Raw genomic sequence first — 21010 nt, 5'->3', positions numbered from 1 at the left:
CTGGCCCTGGTGTGGCTCCCGCCAGCCAGGCTGTGGGGGTGGGGGGTGGATCTTTAGCTAAGCCCTCACCCTAGCCCCCAGCTGTGCAGTCCTGATTCAGCCACACTGGCTGGGAACTCCCCCTCAAGATGCGACACCACGTGAAGGAGACCACACGCAGACTCCAAACTGCAGTTCGACATTTGCGTTATTCTGTTCTTTAAAGGTGCTCACTCCAACAATAGTTCAAAACGTGCAGCAGGCAAAACGCCTGGACACGAACGGCAGAACCCGGTAGTGGTGACTGTGGAAGGAACACAGTGAACTCTAGCTCCATCACCTACCCCAGACTTCTCAGGGCACGAGAGGAATCAAGAACCCAACATGAAGGAAAACTCTGGGTTTTGTTGAGTTCTCCACTACTTTTTTAAGAGGAAGAAAAGAGAAGATGGGAATCAGTTAGTAATAGTCAAGGAAGCATACTAAAAATACAATTAAAAAAAAGTTCCCCTTTCATTCCCTCAAATGCACCGTGAACACAAGCATTCAAACATAATTGTTTTCGTAAAGGTCATGACTGTGACTGTTTTTCAGAGGTCATGTATTCACTGATTGAAATATCAGAGCCTCAAGAAGGTGCATGAACTTGGAAACTGTTCCTGGTCAGTGAGGAGTCCACTGTCCCAGATCACAGGCTGGTTGTGGTGAAATCTGTGAGACTTCAGCTCAGTCTAATTTTAACATTACTGCAGTAATGTATCTTTCCATGACAATGTAGCCTTAGGACAGGATAACACTGTTTGCAACACTCTATGCACTTGTAGAAGTATGCAAAAATTGCTAAAATTACCTGCATCATTTTCTAACACTTAATGTTTCTTTCAAAAGAAATAATGAAATACAGGATGATACAAATAGATCAGAGATTTTTTTAAAAGGATGACTTGTGAGCAATCTCCATCAGTTACATAATAAAACTGTTAGCTTTCTTTTTTAAAAGTGTTATTTACAGGCTTCCCTGATAGCTCAGTTGGTAAAGAATCTGCCTGCAACGCAGGTAGACCCTGGCTCGATTCTTGGGTTGGGAAGATCCCCTGGAGAAGGGAAAGGCTACCCACTCCAGTATTCTGGCCTGGAGAATTCCATGGACTTGGTATAGTCCATGGGGTCACAAAGAGTCGGACACGACTGATTATGTGGTTTTTGTAGACTTTGTAAAGTACCCTGTCAAGTGCTTCAAGCACAAAACCACTTCTTACACATGTCTGTGGATTCAGTACAGTTCCTAAAATATACAAGATAGTCTATAAAAAAGAATTTGCAGGCTTGAATCGGAACCTGGTAGCCAGTAGCTGCCTACTAAATTCTAAGTAGTCAATTAATTTTTTGACCCTAAATCTAAAGGTCAATACAAGAGAAAACAAAACAAAATCCTGAGTGCTCTATTTATATTCTATCAAAATTATAATTTGTCCACACTTATAGGTTACTTAAATTCCACTGAATTAACTGTGCGTGTATTTCTTCTAAATATTTAATTTTTGAGTCTTCCTACCACATCTTACACATACCCCTCACTCCCCTTTCTCCTGGGAATGTTATTCTACATGGAATCACATGGTTTGTGTGTCTATTTACTGGCTCATCTTCTGTCTCGGGACCTCGTCCTCCCAAGAACGGCAGCCCCAACCCCCCATGAGAGGTATGCACAGCAGTCTCTCGACAATGTTTGTGGAAATAAATGGTGCACATCTGTGCATCATGCACACAAATGTCTAATGGAATAAACGAACACTCAGGAGAGAAAAATCTCTCTCCTGGGAAACCAAGCTGGACAGAGAACGTGGGGGTCCAGCGCCCCACCAGGCGAGCCGCCTCTTCGTCTGGGGACCCCAATGGCCCAGAGCAGAACCGGGCTGTGCTTCCCACCTGAGGGTTGGCAGCCATGACCGTGTAATTGCCATCGTCCTCCAGCGTGGAGGCTGCGGTGTGCAGGGAGCAGGTCCCGCTGGGGTCGCTGCGGATGCTGTAGTGATCGTCCTTGGGGGAGACCTGCTTTCCATCCTTAAACCAGTAAATCTGCGGGAGGAGGCAGACAGCGGGTGAGGCCTGTGGGTGCGGGGTGGGTGGGGGCTGCCCTGAGCTCCTGCGACAGAATGAGAGACTGGACACCTGGGGGCCTTGACTTCCGAGGGACGAGGGGGGCAGCGAACAAGGCTAGTTCTGTTCTATCAGAAATTACACGTTCTTTCTTTCTAGAAGATGTATAGGCACTTCCCTGGTGGCCCAGTGGCTAGGACGCCTCGCTCCTACTGCAGGAGGCCCAGGTTCAACCCTCAGGGAACTAGATTCCACTTGCCCAGCCAAGATCACAGATCCTGCATGCTGCAACTCAGACGTGCTGCCGCCAAATAATAAAGTAGGAAGTATTTAAAGTATATTTTAAATAATAAAGTAATATTAAATAAGATATATTAATAATATATTAAATTATTAATAAAATAAACAATAAATATATAGATAAAAGATGTACATAAGCGGCATTTACATTCACCCATTATTTACATGGAAGACGTGATTAACTCTCAGCTGGCATCACAGTTTTCTTTTTGCTTCTGTTTTCAAATGTCCTAAGTGGACATGTATTACTTGTAAAGGGAAAAACATTATCTCAAGATTAAAAAAACCATACCCTAAAGTCCAGTGAATTCGTCTGTGTCAGACACCCAGAACAGGGTGAGAGGGAGGGGTGGGGGGGCGCAGCTGGGGGGCACAGGGTTGAAGGTTACACTTCACCAGCTCTCCCCACTATGTTAAACACAGCAGCATTTAAACTAATTTTCAAATAATAACTTGGAGTGATAGAAAATTGTGAAAAATATAATAAAAGTACATCTTGATTAGACAGAAACATTCTAAATGGTCAAACCATCTCTTCTACAGGTCCCTCCTCCCCTCTTTCTCCTTTAAGCAAGATCCCAGGGCCATCGGTTTCTCACATTTTGCTGGTTATATCTGAGCCCAGAAGAGAGGCCACAGTGATGGTCACAGAGCCGCAGGGCCAACACAGCCAGTACGCATGTCGGCCGGAGGAAATGACATCCTCGCTTTTTAAGCAGGATGCGGTCACCTCTGTTCCCTGCAGCTCAGGGCACTCCTAGCTGACTCCCAGCAGAGGAAACCTACTTCAGAGCCTGCCATAAAATGAACTTCCTCCTGCATGTACATCACTTGGCAAGTTGAGACCACAGCTGGCCTTTCACTGTTACTCCCTGTCAAAGCCTCTGAATCTGAAAAACTGCTCTTAAACCTTCCAAGTCTAAGGCAGGAAAAGGCCAGAAACGGACAACACGAAGTAAGTAAGTGCGCCAACAACGAGGGTCTGAGAGCCGCAGCCTTTCCCTCCCTAGTTTTATTATTATTACCAATATTACCAATTATTACCAATATTATTATTACCAATATTACTATATTACCAATATTACCAGTCTCCAGAACCTAAAAGTTCACCATTAAAACAGACTAGTAACTTTCAGTTCCAAAAGCTAAGTTACATAAAGGCTGACACTTCATAATTATCATGCTCTTACCAGTTGGATTATTTCTGATGGAATAAAGAAGCTCAGAACAGTATACAATGTCTCCCTTTCACAGTCCTGCTGCTATGCCAGTTCTTTATAATTCTTTTTTCCCTTTAGTCCTATTTTTCACCTGTATTATACTTAGAAGACAACTTTCAAATGAAAATTAAAAGATGGATTGTGCTGAGCTGCTCAGTCATGTCTGAGTATTCTCAACTCCATGGAGCGCAGTCTGCCAGGCTCCTCTGTCCATGAGGATTCTCCAGGCAAAAGTACTGGAGTGGGTTGCCATGCCCTCCTCCAGAGGATCTTCCTGACCCAGGGACTGAACCCAGGTCTCCCACATTGCAGGTGGATTCTTTACCATCTGAGCCACCAGGGAAGCCCAAATTAAGAGACAGTGCCAACGTTCTACCAAGACTGCTCTGAGACAGTGTGGGGAAGGTACAACAGACGAAAACAGTGTGAACTAGAACTCCGCTTCAGTCTGCTCAGGTTTCAACAGGACAAGCCTGTCGAGGGCAGAATATCCTGGGAGGGTGTCAGGAAGAGCTTCCGTTTCTCACTGTGCCTCTCTTACTGTCTTCCCTCCAGTCCTGCCGAAAAGTGCAGTCCTGTGTGCTGTTCCATGGGGCCGTGAGCAGTGATCCTACTCTCTGTCTAAAGAGGTGGCCACCCGCCACCCAGTGTCCCCGTGTGCCTGCAGGACAGGCTCTGGCCGGGCCAGCCACAGCCGTTGGACTCTTGCCCCCTCCACCTCTGTATACATAGGCGGCCTTGGCTTTGTGGATTAAAGATATGATTCCTGCCACTAGTGGCAGCTTCACTGCTCTGTACAGTACAGAGCATGGGCGAGGTTCAAGTTCAGGCCTGGCCACCACAGCCCCCTGGCCTCGGGAAAGCTCACTGACCCGCTGGAGCTGAGCCCGACATCTGCAGCGTGGGTGTCACAACCGTGGCTCCATGTGAGCGAGAGAGGGGAGGGTGTGAGGCGCTCCCTGCCAGTTACTCTCCTAGTCTATCTGTCCTGTCCTATTAGGTCCCATTCTATCCTACCCTATTCTGTTCAACCCTGTCCGAGTCTAGGGGCTTCCCTGGTGGCTCAGACGGTAAAGAATCCACCTGCAATGCAGGAGATGTGGGCTCAATCCCTGGGTCAGGAAGATCCCCTGGAGGAGGGCATGGCAACCCACTCCAGTATTCTTGCCTGGAGAGTCCCATGGGCAGAGGAGCCTGGAGGGCTCACATGGGTTCACAAAGAGCAGGACACGACTGAATGACTGACACTTTCACAGTTTCAATTCTGGCATTTGTCCTCCTACCACCACCCTGCAGGCTGGAAGCCAGACCCATCCTCAGGGCACGCAGCTCTGAAGAGGCTGTGTCTCCACTCACCTTGGGCTTTGGGTCACCGGTCACTCTGCACGTGAATGTCGCAGGCATACCCTCAAAGATCTTGTAATGCTTCAGCTTCACCTCAAAGAAGGGGGCCACTCCGCTCTCCACAGACGTGTCCCCGCAGGGTGCCTCATCCCCTGACTCCTCCACGGGGGACCGCTCCAGCCGGTACTCGATTTCACTGATGAGCCTCTGCTCACAGCTGGAGACCTTGTACTCCTGAGTCAGACGGAGGCGCTGCGTCACTGGCTGGGCCCCTCATGGTACACAGTGCCCCACGGGACTCAGCCCCTCTCCAGGCAGGTTCCCAGAGGGCAGCGATGTGTTTACTACAGAACTAAACAACGAGTCTGCACCCCAGTCTCTCCCACATGAAACAAAGAACACCTGGGAGGATGCGTGGTGTTTCAAACCATCCTCAAGTCCTATCAACCAAAAAACACCACAGCCACACAACTAGGAGAATGAGTTTCTTCCTCGTCTCTCTTAGAATGGGGAGAAGAAGAAAAAGGCAACGGTTCCTCCTAAACTGCTCATAAAAGTTAAGCGCTGATGCCACGCTGACCCTTCCCTGTCTGAGGACGGGCGCCTCCCAGATGGGCAGCTTCAGCTCACTTGGCCTTTTCTCCAGTGGGTGACGGAGTAATGGTACCTCACTCCCTTCTCCTGACGATCCTCACCACCCAGCTCCCCAGCTCTGGGCAACCATTCTCCACCCTCTTTAAAAGAAAAAGGGACGGAAAGTCCAGTCAAATATGTGGTTAAAAAACAGGCATCAAGTGCCCGCCAGCATCCTCTAGTAATGAAGGGGTACCAAGAGACCTCCTGCTCATGAAGCATAGAAAAGAAAAGGCAGCCCATTATGAAACATTCTCTATTTAATAGTAAATGAAAGGTTGTTTCAAATGAGGTTTCCTCTTGAAGTTACTCAATCTTTAAAAACAGTCTGGCGTGGGGTTTCCCTGGTGCCCAGTGGTTAAGACCTAGCACTATCAGTGGAGGGGGCAGGGTTCGAGCTAAGATGTCACACACCACATGGCATGCCCCCAAACCCAAAAAAGCCTGTTGACTTGAGGGAAGAAATTCAGCAGTATGAATAAAGCTGCAGGAAATACACTAGTGGGTTTGTCTAATTATTATCAAATTAATCAGTTTAAGAATTAGCTCTCTTTCTCCTAGAAAACTTTTAACAAATGAGAAACTTCTCACAATTTAAAATTCAGAGTATTCATAAAGGACAGAATAAAATTCAAGTCTGTAAATAAACGACGTGACAAATCACAGTGCAGTAACTCTGTCCATCTGATACAATGAAAAGAGACAGGGTGAGTGTGTCAGTAACGATCGTATGGCAGGAAATGCAGACACACAAGTACATGAGGCGGAACAGAGGGACAGACACAGAAGGACTGGGAGGAGAAGAGAGGTAAAGGCGACCTTTTGACCGTCCAGAGGACTCTCTACAGAAGCACGAGATGGCCAGGGGTCCTGAAACAGCAGAAAAGGAGTAGTGAAGCCCAGGAAGAGAAGCGGCAAGAATCCAACCCAATTTCTAGCTTTAAGGGAAACTCCAGTGGGAGCAATATTTAACACAGAAAAACTTTCAGATTTTGAAGGCTGATCCATTTCTCAATAGACAGGAGAAAGGGTTTACTTGGTCCTTTAAACTTGTGTTCAAAAGCTTTCTTTCATCTTAAAACTATTCAGTACATATGGAGACTCCAAATAGAAGCAGTGATTACAAACAGCTCACAGCAAATCCATGAAGTGATTCTGGTGTTAGCAGGGGAACAAAGCAGATTCCCTGCTCATTACTGATTTTTAACTACATTTGTGGAGAAAAACATTCTTTTCTGTACATAGATACTTCACCTGGATGAGATATTAAGAACGTAACTGAAATTAGTCACAAGTGACTTAACACAATCTCAGTGAACGCATGTTCCTCCACACAAACCTGTTTTGCATTATAGCAGGACAGGGAAATCAGAAAGATACTTGAAAGAAGAGAAACTAATGGATAAGACAAAAAGGACAGGTGTCATTGACTGAAATAACTCCATCACCCCCCAACACAGGGCGTGCTCACTCGCCGCTGGCCAGAGGCCGCCTGTGACCCACCCTTGGTTCTGCACAGAGCTGGCCCAGGACCAGGTCCCTAGGGAGGCTGGGAGAGGTGGGCGCAGAACACTCTGCTCTCCCGGGAAGCCAGGAGGATCGCATACCTGGTTGGCCGCCTCCTCTTCCGGCTCCTGGACGTTGAAGACAGTCGCGCTGTCGGCACCCAGGAGTCGCCGAGCCATCCTTTCTTCGTAGGTCAACCTCTAAGCAAAGAAGCCACACGAGTCAGAAAAATCACACTGCTGCAGCGCCTTGAGAACACGAATGCAAAGAGCAAACGGGCCTGTGGGTCTCTGACTGCTCCCCTCCGCCTCCGGACGCCTGTGCGGACAGGAGCCCTCTGCTCCGTGTCCACCTGCTCCCACTGCGCCTCCAGTCCTGACCCTGAGCTGAGCCAGGGTGGCCCGTCCTGAGCGCCACCAACGAACAGAACACAGACTGAAGGTGAGCACAGCGAGCCACAGGGCAGAAGTCACCCACAGGCGTGTGTCACGCGTTTATGCTTGATGATGAACATGAAGACAAAGACCTTTAGCCAGCAAGAGGTTTTCTACAGGACGTGTATGGTCATAGCTGCTACAGGCTTCAGAACAGCTCCGAGCCTGGGAAGGGAGTCCGTGGCTGGCGGGCAGGGCTGCCTCCAGAGCTCTTCTCTGGGGCCAGGCACGGGCTGAACGCAGGAAAACACAGTAAGTCGTGAAGGCTGGCTGCACACGCTGACCTGGCAGAGGGGCCGGAAGCGGCCTCGAGCCGACCGGGAGACTGCTCCCAGCGAAGGTGGTGAGGCCCCTGCACTGAGTGCCCAGGGCTTTGGGCTGAACACAAACCAAACGGCCCACTTGCTTTGTCTGATAGGCTGTGCCCTTGAGTGCTGGCTCCAAAATGATCGGCCCATTCACTGGGGCATTTTAAAAACAAGCTTTTGATTCAAAATAGAGAATAATTAGTAGCACAAAATAAAATTTTAAAAAACGTGTAAATTATTTCAGATGAACTTCCAAACCTCTGAATCCAGACATAGACTCTCCTAGAAACTCTCTAATCAGGAAAATATGCTGGGTAAATCACTGCTTTCCAGTAATTGCTGGTTTCAGTCCCAGTGGAAACCGGGAAGAGAAGCAGGACACGTGCCAAATGGCAAGTGGACCTGAAGTTCCAATGACCTTGTTTTGGGAAAAGGGGCTGAGGGTGAGGAGAGGTATATCTGTGGCACGGAACGGCTCGTCCACACGCGGCTGTCTAATTTTCTCAACATGCATTAAAGAATCATGGATTCAGTTTTCAGACACAGTTTTAAATACCGTTTTAAACACCTGCTCTCCTAAAAAGCCTTCCTAATGTTTGGGGACGGCGGCCTGGTGCCATCCCATTCCTCTGGAGCAGAAGCATCACTCGATATCCAGGCCCTAGTCAGACACACCTGCCACCACCAGGAGCCAGACTCACTCACTGCTGTGCTTCTGAACCACTCTCTGCGCCGTGTGAACATCAAGTCCATATACCAAGACGCCAGAAACGCGGACAGAGACATGTGCAGCGTCAGGAAGAAGCTGTCTGACGGTCACATTTTCTAAGAACGGAAACCTTACTTGTCCTTTTAAAATTCTCAAATGTGGAAATGTATGGAAAATACTGGAAATGTCATTCACTGCTGAAGAAATACAAATAATATATACCTCTCTGCAAAAGAGATCTATGACATATATATGCAACAAATGTAAATACATGTAGTGTAATAATAATAGCTTATAGAAATCTTATCTTTTAAACCAAGAGTTATTAGTTCATAAGGAGTATTTAAACAAACCAACAGAAAAACCTTGAAAAAAGCCTTTACCTCGCTTGAGAAAGATCCCATAAGTCTCTGTTTTAATCTTTCAAAGGCTCTGGTTGACAGAGCCAGGGAAAACTTCCAGAATGTGTTCATTTGCACATGCAACCACTTATTTCAGGGAGAAAATATTTCCCCTGTGTGAAAATCTCAGTGAGGTGAGTACCGTGAGGTCTCTTTAACATGTCAGTCTTCCTCAGCCCCTAAGATCAGTACCCAAGCCCCTCCTCTGGGCCCCAGCCTTCCAACCCAAGTGGTCTGTGCTTGTCTTTATGTATCAGGGCGGGATAACCTCAGCTCCCAGAAAACAGAGTCAGCATGCAGGCTTTGTCCTCTGGAGAAGGTCCTGAGGGAGACTTTACACAAGAGGCCCCTCTCTGCGTCTACTGAAGAGCCAGGCCCATGCCCCCATAAAGCACACAGGTCACTGGCCCCCGGCTAAGAAATCTCATTTCCTAGACTCGTTTGCCAACGCCCTTCAGGAGCTCGGACGTGATGAGGAGCAGTGAGCCCAGGAAACAAACAAGCCAACACCTGACCAGGAAGCACTGGGCCCGTGGAGAAGCTGCCTGTGTGGACTGTGTCCTCGTCCATCCACAACCCGCAGCCTCGGAAGAGTGACCACTCCCTTCCAGGACTGAGCTGAGCTGCCCCGACAGACCAGGACAAGCGCGGTAACCTGGACCGTCTAGACCAGATCAGCACGGTCTCCTAAGGCGCGCGGCCTTCTCTGCAGCGCAGGGCAGGGCACAGAGCCCAGGACTGAGCTCCGATCCACCGCCTCTGGGCAGAGACCGACCGTGGGGCACAGCCCCCAGCCCTACCCTCCGGCGGGACTGGCTCCCTCTCTCTGCCTCCCACTCAAGGGCTTGCCAGGCCCGACCCTGCTTAGCTTGCAAGCAGGACAAGCCGCGGGTGTGATCGGGGCGGTGCGGCTGTAGCCTGTCCCTTTTGTCTGTAGTGTCGAAGGCCCTCAGGGTGCTACCGTGGCCTCAGCCTTCCTGCCCCCTCTACCTCCAAGCGGCCGTATTCCCCCCAGCCCCCAGGAATGGTTCATGGAGGGAGGCAGCAAAGCCTCCCCGCATGCTCTCCCCTCCACAAGCAAACCTCAAGCCGGAGAGGGGCGTGGGGGACACCAGCTGTCAGGACGGTGCTCTGTGCTGGCGGAAGGCCAGGTGTGAAGGTGAGGCTCCAGCCCTAAGGCTGGTGCGGGCGGACCTCGGGCGGCTCCACTGACTGCCCCGCCCCGCCCCCTACCACCGCTCCTGCCCATCACGTCCCCGCCCTCGACCGCCCCCTACCGGCTGCCCGTTGTTCAGCAGGTCCTCCTTGAAGCGCAGCTTGCGTTCCAGGTCCTGGATGACGGCGTCCTTGGAGCCCTGGATCTCCTCGTCGGAGGCCATCCTCGCAGGTCTGCTGGCCTTCTTGGGAAGCCCCCTGCGGGTGAGCACACAGTGGAGGCAGGGTCAGGGTTTGGTCCGGCAGGCACACCCAGCCCAGCGCTCAGTCCACCCTGGGGCCACGCCCATCCTGCTGGGTGTGGACCAGTGACCCAGACAGAACCGCTGGCACACGCTGGCGTGTCAGGGGGCGAGATGAGCGCCGAGGCAGAAGAGGCGCCCTCTGTGTGCAGACCTGGGTTTCTGCCGCGTCAGGCTGTGACTCGGCATCAACCCTGACTATTCATTGAAAGGACTGATGCTGAAGCTGGAGAACAGATCACAGAACACAACATGTGGCAGGAATTCTAGGTGGGACAGGAATAAAGAGGAAGCAGGAATGGATGCAGGCCGGGAGGGGATGGAGTGGGGATGAACGGAAGAGGACCCCAGGATGCTGTGTGGAGCCCCAGGAGCCTGCCAACACCCCTGCTGACCCGCTGGCTGGGGCCGTGCTCCGTTCTGGGCACCAGAGCAGACTGTGCTGCAGCCTCAAGCCACTGTTCTCGCGAAAATCAGCTCCTGCAGTGGAGGTGGGGAGGTGATGCTGCCAGGCGACAGGAGGGGAGGGTCCAGGCGGGGCTGGAGTGGGAGGACCGCATTGGGGAGGGGCGGCCAGAGCCAGCCCAGGGGGTGGGCCGGGGTGAGGCACCCTCTCCATTTAACAGGGAACCTTTTTCTGAGAACATCTCATTTGGACTAATTACTAACGTGGTTCGGCAAACACTAAGAAATTATGTTAAAACCTGAGCACAGAGTAAGGGTGAGGCTCTAAGGTCAGGCAGGAAGCAGGACGCAGCATCTGCCCCCAGCACGTCACCCACCGACTTCCGAGGAGCAAAGAGCCACTCCTCAGGAACAAAAACGTGTCTGCTGATAGAGATGCTTTCCCTTCACAATGATTCATACAATTAAAAATTAAGACATTTCTTCAAAGTAAACTGTTACCCAAACCACCACTCCTCACAGTGCCGGGGAGCCAGTGACAGCCCCACCCACCTGGGGTGCTGACCTCCTGTGACACGGTCAGGCCGAGCCCACAGGAGCATCCGGCCCCGTCTGCACCAACAAGCGACAACAAGACCCAGTGCTCGCGTGCTTGGGGTGGGAACTGCTGCCACTGGAGACACGCTGTTGCCTGGACGCGTGTGTCTGTAACCAGCTTTGGGAAGGGCGGCGACCCCACGGCCTCAGGAAGGAAAGCAGGGAGGGACTGGATCCACAAGAATCCCCTAAACCCTGACCCACATCAACGCTGCGGGGAGGCCATCCAGCCTCGCTGCCACCATGGCCCATAGCTGCCTCCGCCCTCTGCCCGGCCCTCCATTACGCAGACACCAGATGCAAAACTGCATCTCCAGACTGTTTATAAGCTACTCTTTTACAGATGAGAACAAGACAATGCTAAACACAAACAATGAAATAGCCATCAGTGCAACTGATGATTAAGAAAATAGAGATATCTGATTTGCTGTACGGCTCAGGAAACTCCAACAGGGGCTCTGTACCAACCTAGAGGGGTGGGGTGGGGAGGGAGATGGGAGGGAGGGTCAAAATGGAGGGGATATATGTGTACCTATGGCTGATTCATCTTGATGTTTGACAGAAAACAACAAAATTCTGTAAAGCAATTATCCTTCAATTAAAAAAAAAAAGATAAAAAAAGAAACTGCCCCCCGGGAATTCTATGGTCTATGCCCTCTGGTTCCACGGGGGTACAGGTGTGACCACTCTGTCTGTCTGGCTTTGAACACCGTGTTAGCTCCTGCATCCCCAGGGCCTGCTCTGTGTCTTGGTCAAGAGAACTCACCGTTGCCTCTCATGGCTGAGCAAGAAAACTGCACAGGTCACAGAACAAGGACTGGGATGGACCTGTACACACTGCCATGTCAAACGGTAACCAACAAGGACCTATTGGATAGCACAGGGGACTCTGCTCAATGTCACGTGGCAGCCTGGATGAGAGGAACGTTTTTGGGAGACTGGACGTATGTATATGTGTGGCTGAGGCCCTTTGCTGTCCACCTGAAATTCTCCCAACATTGTTAATTGGCTGTACTCCAATATAAATTAAAAGATAAAAGCAACACCAAAAAATAAATAAATAAATAAATAAAATAGAGATATCTGAAATTTGCATTTAAGATTTTGGTATCAGATAAGCAAGGAAGCACCATAAAAAACCAACCGAACTAACGCATTCCGAACTAACGCATTCCTACTTCACCAAGTCACTTGTAATCGGTCTGCTATGTGCACTTGACACATATGGCAAAGCTGTCCAACCAGACGAGTAACAGGTGAGTGAATCTGAGCCTGCTGTTACAATCACAAGTGCCCCACGAAAGAAACAAGTGACTGAAGAGGGCCGACTGACCAGGGCTGGGCAGCTCCTACAAGCTCAAGGGTGCCGACTGGTCATGGCAGCCCGAGAGGGACACCCAGTCTTGGGCAAGTCTGAACTGATCCATCTGAGTTACTATGATGGCTAAAAAGTTACTGTTTCATCTTTAATTCAGAATGCAAACCAGTGATCCCACAAGTCTGCAGAGGAAAAATGCTCCAAAGGTTGTATGAATCAAACCAACAGAAGGAAATCTTTAAGTGTGTGTGATTTCGCAATGGGAAATTTTTTGTGGGCAAAAGGGTGACCACATAACTGTGGCTTCTGGGCTGGCATAGAGCTGGAGGCCTGGGGTCACCATTGAACGTGGTGTCAGAGGGCCCACCTCCCCTGGGTACAGCTTCCCACAGCCATAAAATCGGAGTGATGTCCCCATTAGCTTTGAAGAAATGGCAGGAGCTGCTGGTCTCTCTGGTAATAATTATAAAATACCATGACTCCATCTGAGTAACCATGACAGAGACTGCTAAGAGGTAAGCACTTCTGTTACTTCAGATGAGCCTGTAAAACTGCTGAATACAAGGGAACTTCAAAGTCGCAGACCAGAATGAACTGTTTCTGCCTAAGATGATAAAAGATGTGACACTGCCCCCCTGTCCAAGGCGGTGGTGGACTCATCTTTCATCAAATTCCAACTGACAAGTGTTGTTGTTGTTGTTCACTTGCTAAGTCTGACTCTGAGACCCCACTGACTGCAGCACACCTGGCCTCCCTGTCCATCACCATCTCCCGGAGCTTGCTCAAACTATTGTCCATTGAGTCGGTGATGCCATCCAACCATCTCATCCTCTGTCGTCCCCTTCTCCTGACTTCAATCTTTCCTAGCATCAGGGTCTTTTCCAATGAATCAGTGCTTTTCATCAGGTGGCGCAAGTATTGGAGCTTCAGCTTCAGCATCAGTCCTTCCAATGAATATTCAGGACTGATTTCCTTTAGGATGGGCAGTCCAAGGGACTCTCCAAAGTCTTCTCCAGCACCACAGCTCAAAAGCATCAATTCTTTGGCACTCAGTCTTCTCTATGGTCCTGCTCTCACATCCGTACCGGACTACTGGAAAAACCATAGCTTTGACTAGACAGATGTCTGCCGGTAAAGTGATGTCTCTGCCTTTAAAATCACTGTCTAGGTATGTCATAGCTTTTCTTCCAAAGAGCAAGTGTTTTCATAGCCCTTCCATAGTAAGAGGACAAAGGGTATCACGTAACAAAGAGACAAAGGTTTGCTCAGGCGAGAGGATGGACTCGACTCTGGCTGAAGCCCATGATTATACCACTACCACCCTCGCTCCCCTCCTTATGTGACTATTTACAGTCACCTGACTAAGCTTTTTCCCATAAGGACCTGAGAAGCAGCCAGATCTCAATCGCAGAATTCCTCAGGCAGCCTTTAGAAAATGCCTAACAACGCAGCACGCGCCCAACAGGCACTTCTGGACACACTTGGAGGGCAAACAGCAGTCTCATCTCACAGGAGCCACAAGCCCACCCCAGGGTGGGAGCCTGCTGTGAGTGTAACTCGAATTCTAGGGTCTCCTCACTTTCATTCCCACACGAAATCCTACTGAGGGTCTCCTCCTTTTCTCTCTGAAGAGTACTGGGGTCCTGCCAGCCCTGAAGCAGGATGCCGACAGGGAGAGGGTTGAGATGTGGCCCTGGGCTTGCCCTGGCCAGCAGGCATTTCCGACCTCCTCAGTGGATGGGTGAGCGCCAGCTCTTACTACACTTTAAGACGTGCCAGACGCCTCCCATGGGTCTGTTTTGCCAGCTTATTTATCCTCACAGGGTTTCTGAGTGAAGATTCTAGAGGGCTGCCACGTCAGCACTGTGACCTAAGGAAAGCCATTCAGAGTCCAGCAGAAGATGATGGGACCCTGCAGAGACGGGGTGGGGGGCTGGGGCCAGGGCTGGCTGCATCATCCATGCCTGGGACAGGGCCTCACGTATCTGCATCAAATGTAGCCACTGAACGTCTGTCCCCTCCAACCACTGCCCGGATGGACAACGTGCGATGGACGAGTTCACTTCCTGATCCCGGGCACGAAGGGACTGCCACCTCCCCTCGGCGCGCACCCAGCCCCCAGCTGGGGCCCCCACCGTGTGCAGACCAGTGCAGAGGGGTGGTGGGCACTCACGCAGCGGGGGCGGCGCGCGGCAGGCCGAGGGCGGAGACCCCGGTGGAGACGGTGCTGGCGGTGGCTGGCTGCGAGGGCAGCAGGGCGCGGAGCAGCGCTGCAGGCGCGGGGCCTGGGCGGGCGGCGCGGGACGCGGGACCCGGGCCAGGCGGAGGTGGAGGCGGCGGCGGCGGGAAGAAGTCGGGCCCTGCGGCGAGCGCCGGCGGGCTGAGCGGCGGGGGTGGCGGTGGGAGCGCGCCCCACTCGGGCTCAGAGGTCGGCGGGGACGCGGGCGCCGGGGACCGGGGCGCGCTGGGGCTCAGGCTCTGGGCGGCGATGAACTGCTTGGGGCGCGCGTAGCTGAAAGAGCTGGAGGCCTGCATGGCGGGCGCGGGGCGGGCAGCCAGCGCGCTCATGGGCTCCGCGCGCGACTCCGGGGGCTCCGGGGACGCGGGCGGCGAGGGGCGCGCGCGGGCCTCGCGCTCCCGGCGGATCTGCTGCTGCAGCTGCTGGATCCTGAGCGCGTCCCTGCGGGGAGAAAAGGACACCTTCAGATGTGCGGCAGGGACGGGGGCGGGGACCGCGCCCCCCAGGGGCCCGAGGGCCACCGAGGACACAGCTGATCAGCGTCTCACCGGACTCAGACCTGAGGCGAGCCGAGCCGGCTAACATGCCAGGGGACGCTGTCTGAACCAGAATCTCTTAAGCGGGAAACTTCTAACCTGAGCTCTCACCCTCTCATCTGGGGCCAACGTTTTGGGAAAAATTTATCACAACGGGAAAGTTAAAAGAAACACCGATTTAACTTATTTTTGGCAGATTTACCTGAATCCAATTTGCCCACCTCACTGCTGTCAACTCTAATCAATGAATACCACAGGCTGGTCTGGGGGTGGGTTGGGGTGGGGGGAGACCCACTTTGATTTCTGCCTTTGCTCCCTAAAAAACACATGCAAAGTTTATTCTACCCCAAGTTTGAAACTGCCAACTATTTATACAAACGTTGATACATACTGACATTTGGCATCACATCTGAAACACACATGTAACACCATCGTCCATGTGCAGGGGTTCCATAAGCAGTAACCAATCATTAATTCTACAATGCGCTGTGCTGCGCCTCTCAGCTGTGTCCAACTCTTTGTGACCCCATGGACTACAGCCCTCTAGGCTCCTCTATCCATGGGATTCTCCAGGCAAGAATACTAGAGTAGGTTGGCATGCCCTCCTCTAGGGAATCTTCCCAACCCAGGAATCGAAGCCAGGTCTCCTGCATTGCAGGCAGATTCTTTACTGTCTGAGCCACCAGGGCAGCCCAAGAATACTGGAGTGGGTAGCCTATCCCTTCTCCAGCAGATTTTCCCAACCCAGGAATTGAACTGGTTTCTCCTACATTGCAGGTGGATTCTTTACCAGCTGAGCTACCAGGGAAGCTCTGGTATTTTACAATAATGCAGCTTTAATTCCTCAAGTATTTTCCACCAAGCAGAGAGTTTGAATGTTTTTTGATAAAGAAGCCAGCAAGTAGCTAGCAATCAGCTAAAATCGTACTCTTATTTTACTCAAAAACCTTTCCTCTGAGCTGAGTTTTGCATCCAAGATGTTCTTCCTTTATCCACACCAGACAGTGACCACGGCTGCCAGAAGAAGCGTCAACAGCAGGTGGCGCTCTAAGCGCAAGTGAAACAGAACAGTGCACGGAGAGGCAGAGCTATGCTAAGTTGAAACCATTTAAAACTAAAAAGCAACCCTCCCATTGAAACCTGTATATGTGAAATAGACCAGTCCAAGTTCAATGCATGAAACAGGCACTCAAAGCTGGTGCACTGGGACAACCCAGAGGGATGGACTGGGGAGGGAGGTGGGAGGGGGGTTCGGGACACATGTACACCCATGGCTGATTCATGTCAGTGTATGGCAAGAACCACAATACTGTAATTAGCTTCCAATTATCATCAATTAATCAACCCCCCAAGCCTTCCTTATCTATAGGCATTAAATCTTCAAATTCAAAGTAATAAGAGGAACTGAAGCTCCTGATCAAAAGTTAAAGAAAAGGATTCAGATCTGTTATCAAGTGTCACTAGATACAACATTGGTGAAGGAATCGTTCAACTCCTTCCCACGAATTGATTCCCCACTATAATTTAACAGTGAAGTGATTACAATGAAGCGCATGAAGACGCCTTCTCGTGAACTGAAAAGTGTAAGGAGAATGGGGCTGCACGCGAGTGTCAGGAAGCATTTAACAAGAGGCTTCCTGTGTGCTGTTTTGGATCTGTCAAGAACCCCCTGGCCCTTATTGATTCCTGAATATTCAGGAATTAAGAGGAGAGGCACGCCTTTCCCAGGCTGAGGAATCCAGGCATTTCTCATAGTGATAAGTACTCTCTTCCTTATTATGAGGCAAATGGTAAAAGGTGACAGTTTGCAACTCTCTCTTTGATAGGGATCATCTTATGTTTTGTAAGTCTGGAATTTTAATCTTTGTCTTTGCTGAGAATAACCACCTTGTAAGACAGTATATATGCCCACGCCATGTTGATTAAAACACCCTTGCTCCATCAGAGCTTTGGTCCCCATGTCTTTCTTTCTGTCTGTCTTTGTCTCTCTCTCTATTTCTGGCTAATTCCTTGGAGCGCGGAGGCCTGCTGAGCTCACTTTCTTGCCCGGGCTTCTAAGCCCCTCTCGAGAAGGCGCACTGTGCCTTCACCCACTCGAGAGGGCGCCCGGTGCCTACTTGCAGCAGCGCGAGCCCTGAAAACAGGGCTCTATTGGCTTTCCGCGAAAACCAGGGGATATCAGCCTCTTTCTCTCTCTTACTCTCGGAACCACTAGGTTCCGGTCCATTAAAGGACCAGCAAGCGCTATCAGCCTCTTTCTCTCTCTTACTTTCTTATCGTTGACTCCGGACCACCAGGTTCTGGTCCATTAAAGGACCAACACGCGAGAACCTGAGCGGAGCAGCCAGGCTCCCAGCAGCAGTGAACTCTGGGCAGTCCCAGTGGGATGGGCTGAGACTGGGACGCTCTGCTGCAGGACGTGCACCGGGACCCACCACTCCTCGAGTGACGAAGAACTGCAGGGTCTGATGACACTGGTGTGCCTGTGCACTGGGCCAGATTATGGATCATGAGAGACAAAGAGACCGAAAAGCCCAGCTGCCACTTCTGAAGAACCAGGAGCAAAAGCAGGTACTTCGCATGCCCCCTGCACACAACACCACCAGAGGGACGGGCAAGCCACCTAAGCCACCCAAGCCACCCCTCTGGCCCAACTCCTGGACATACAACTACCCACACCCCACAGAAGGGAGCCACTCAGCCTCTCTCTGCTCCAGGAGTGAGCAAGCAAGGGCACCTGTTACTTGCTCTTGTTGCCCACCTGGCCCCTGCCCCTCTGCAGCAGCAGGGGCCCCAATAAAAGCCTTGTATGAATTTCTTGTCTGGCCTCTGGTCGATTTCTATTGATTGGGGAAGGCCAAGAGCACTGGTGCGCAACACTACGGAGCTTAGTTCCAATGCTTTAAAAGCAGCCGTGCTGCTGCGATACACTGGATGCTGAAGTTCATCACAGAAGTCTCTGTGGCTTGGGTAGACTGAACTGACCCAGGAATGGGACTCATGAACACCATCCACCAATGGTGACTTTCTGACTCCCCAGATGCTCCTTTCTGACCTCCCTGCCTTTACTTTCTTCTTAATTCCTACCCCCCCGGAAGATGCGTCCTACCCCTGGACTGTCTATCCCCCCACCATCCAGCTGATCTGCCCCAGGACTGGGAGTGACCCGTGAGCCCGTGAAGGCACTGTCCCTCCTCTGGGCCAGCTGGGCTCACGACAGCCAGGGCTTCAGCTCACTCTGAAGGTATTTCCAGCCTGGCTGTGTGAAGCTGCTCTGGCACATGGCTCTAGACATCACGCTGTCTCTGTGTCTGTGTGGGGACTCCCCTGCCCCAGGTCAGGGATGGCCCCTGACAAGCCAGGCTTTTCAAAGAAGTCTGCCAAGGAAGCTCAGACCATCACGATGCTGATTCTAATGTTGTCCAAGGGCTCAAGCCTCCTCATCCAGGCATTAAAAGCCCCACCACATTTGCTAACTTGCAAGGGCTTAAAACTGCGAGACGCTACTGTTAGCAGTAAGTGCCAGTTCAAGAAGCTAGTGCAGTTTCTGTTCATTTCACAAGTGAGCAGGCATCCTGGTGATCCGTTCCTAGAACACCCTGCATGAAGAACCAGGCCACGCCTTCCACCCCCTACTTTGTGCAGGTGAGGCTGTAACAGGCAGAGCACAGCAGGGCTGGGGGAAGAGAGCCGAACAATTATTTTGAATCTGAACATTTCTGACTTGGTTTCTGGGCAAATTCTAATATTAAAAAAAAAAAAACTGAATTAAATGATTCTCACACCTGGATTCTGAGATGACGAAATGCATGAATCTAAGTCACTGTCTCAGTTCCCAAGTTATTTTTATAAAACTAGGCTTTCACAGAGAGACAAAAAAGCAAATGAAATGAAAGGTCCCAGAAAGGCAAGCTTGCTTGTGGCTTCAGGAAATTACCCAGTTATTTGTCACATTCACATCAGTCTTAGAGATTCTTTCCTGGATCTGACTCCAAAGCAAGGGGAAAAAAAAGCAAATATAAACAAGTGGGACTACATCAATCTAAAATTTATGTACAGTAAAGGAGATACCATCAAGACAAAAAGTCAACATACTGAGTGGGAGAAGATAGTTGTGAACTGTATATCCGGTGAAAGTGAAAGTCCCTAAGTCATGTCTGAGTCTTTGCGACCCCATGGACTATACAGTCTATGGAATTCTCTAGGCCAGAATACCGGAGTGGGTAGCCTTTCCCGTCTCCGGGGGATCTTCCCAACCCAGGGATCTAAGCCAGGTCTCCTGCATTGCAGGTGGTTTCTTTACCAGCTGTTATATCCTGTAAGGAGTTAATATCCAAAATTTATAAAGACTCATTCAACTCAACAACAAAAACACAAACAACCCAAACAAAAAAAAAAGGCAGAGGCACTGAACAGACATTTTCCCAAGGAAGACATACAGATGCCAATAGGCACATGAAAAGATGCCCAAGATGGCTAACCAGCAGGGAAATGCAAATCAAAACCACAGTGAGGTGTCACCTCCCCTGTGAGAATGGCCATTATCAGAAAGGCAAGAAATAACAGATGTTGGAAAAGATGTGGCAAGAAGAGGAAATTTCTACTGCCTAGCACAGGGAACTCTGCTTGGGATTCTGCAGTGACCTAAATGAGAGAAAGAATATGAAAAATATTAATAGAAAAAAATTTAAGAAAAAAAAATTTCTGCTAGGAGGAATGGAAACTGGGGTAGCCACTATGGAAAACAGTATTGAGATTCCTCAAGAAACTGAAAATATAATGACTACAGTATGATCCAACAACTCCACCTCTTATGTATCTGAAGAAAATGAAAACACTAATTTGAAAAGATAGATGCACCCCAATGTTCATAGCAGCACATTTACAATAGCCAAGATATAAAGTGAACCTAAGCGTGCACTGAGGGATGAGTGGATGCAGAACGTGTGGTGTGTACATACAGTATGCACGTATGTACACACACATGCACATATCGGGGTGCTACTCAGCCATAAAAGCAGAGAGACAACGCAGATGGCCCTGGAGGCTACTGTGCTAATAAATGAAGTCAGTCATAGAAAGACACGTGCCATGTGACTGTCACTCATATGGGGACTCCACACAAAGTACACAGGCGAAGACATCAGTCTAGCTGCTACCAGAGGGACGCGGTTTGGGGGGTGAGCGGGTGCGGGGTCAAGTGGGGCCCACTGCAGCATGTGGGACATGGCACCATCATGCTCTACACCTGAGACCCAACAAGAAAAGGAAGCACTTGGCATTTGTAAAATTCCTTTCAAAAAGCTATTCGGTAAAAAACAGTTCAAGCACTTTTTTGGTTTTCCCATTGTTTCTGCTGCCCTTTCTCTGAAAATGAAGGAAGAATATGAAACTGATGTGAGTGTCCTGGGGATGTTGCGTAAGGTGGGAAACTCGGGTAAAGGCTCCCAGCCTGAAGCAAGACAATGAGGCCATCCTGTTAAAGTTGCCCCCGTCCAGCCCCTTCCGTTCCCCTCCTCACCCC

The 21010-nt window shown here is 50.4% G+C and overlaps 1 protein-coding gene across 2 annotated transcripts in view; it reads right to left on the bottom strand.

The window, feature by feature from the left end:
* PALLD (palladin, cytoskeletal associated protein) overlaps positions 1-21010 on the bottom strand; it is a 358254-nt gene that overhangs the window by 15034 nt on the left and 322210 nt on the right. Inside the window, exons 11-15 of one of the 2 annotated variants that reach the window (XM_061132502.1) lie at positions 14885-15391; positions 10212-10347; positions 7184-7282; positions 4956-5177; positions 1909-2058 (exon numbers count right to left, since the gene is read on the bottom strand). In XM_061132502.1, coding sequence (XP_060988485.1) covers positions 1909-2058; positions 4956-5177; positions 7184-7282; positions 10212-10347; positions 14885-15391 — 1114 coding nt within the window. The remainder of the gene's footprint in view (positions 1-1908; positions 2059-4955; positions 5178-7183; positions 7283-10211; positions 10348-14884; positions 15392-21010) is intronic. The other variant, XM_061132504.1, reaches the window with a different exon arrangement.

Source organism: Dama dama, chromosome 29, assembly GCF_033118175.1.
Source record: "Dama dama isolate Ldn47 chromosome 29, ASM3311817v1, whole genome shotgun sequence".
Lineage (NCBI taxonomy): Eukaryota > Metazoa > Chordata > Mammalia > Artiodactyla > Cervidae > Dama > Dama dama.
Note: the sequence above shows the minus strand (reverse complement) of the source record. Positions and strands in the feature narration are given on the sequence as shown.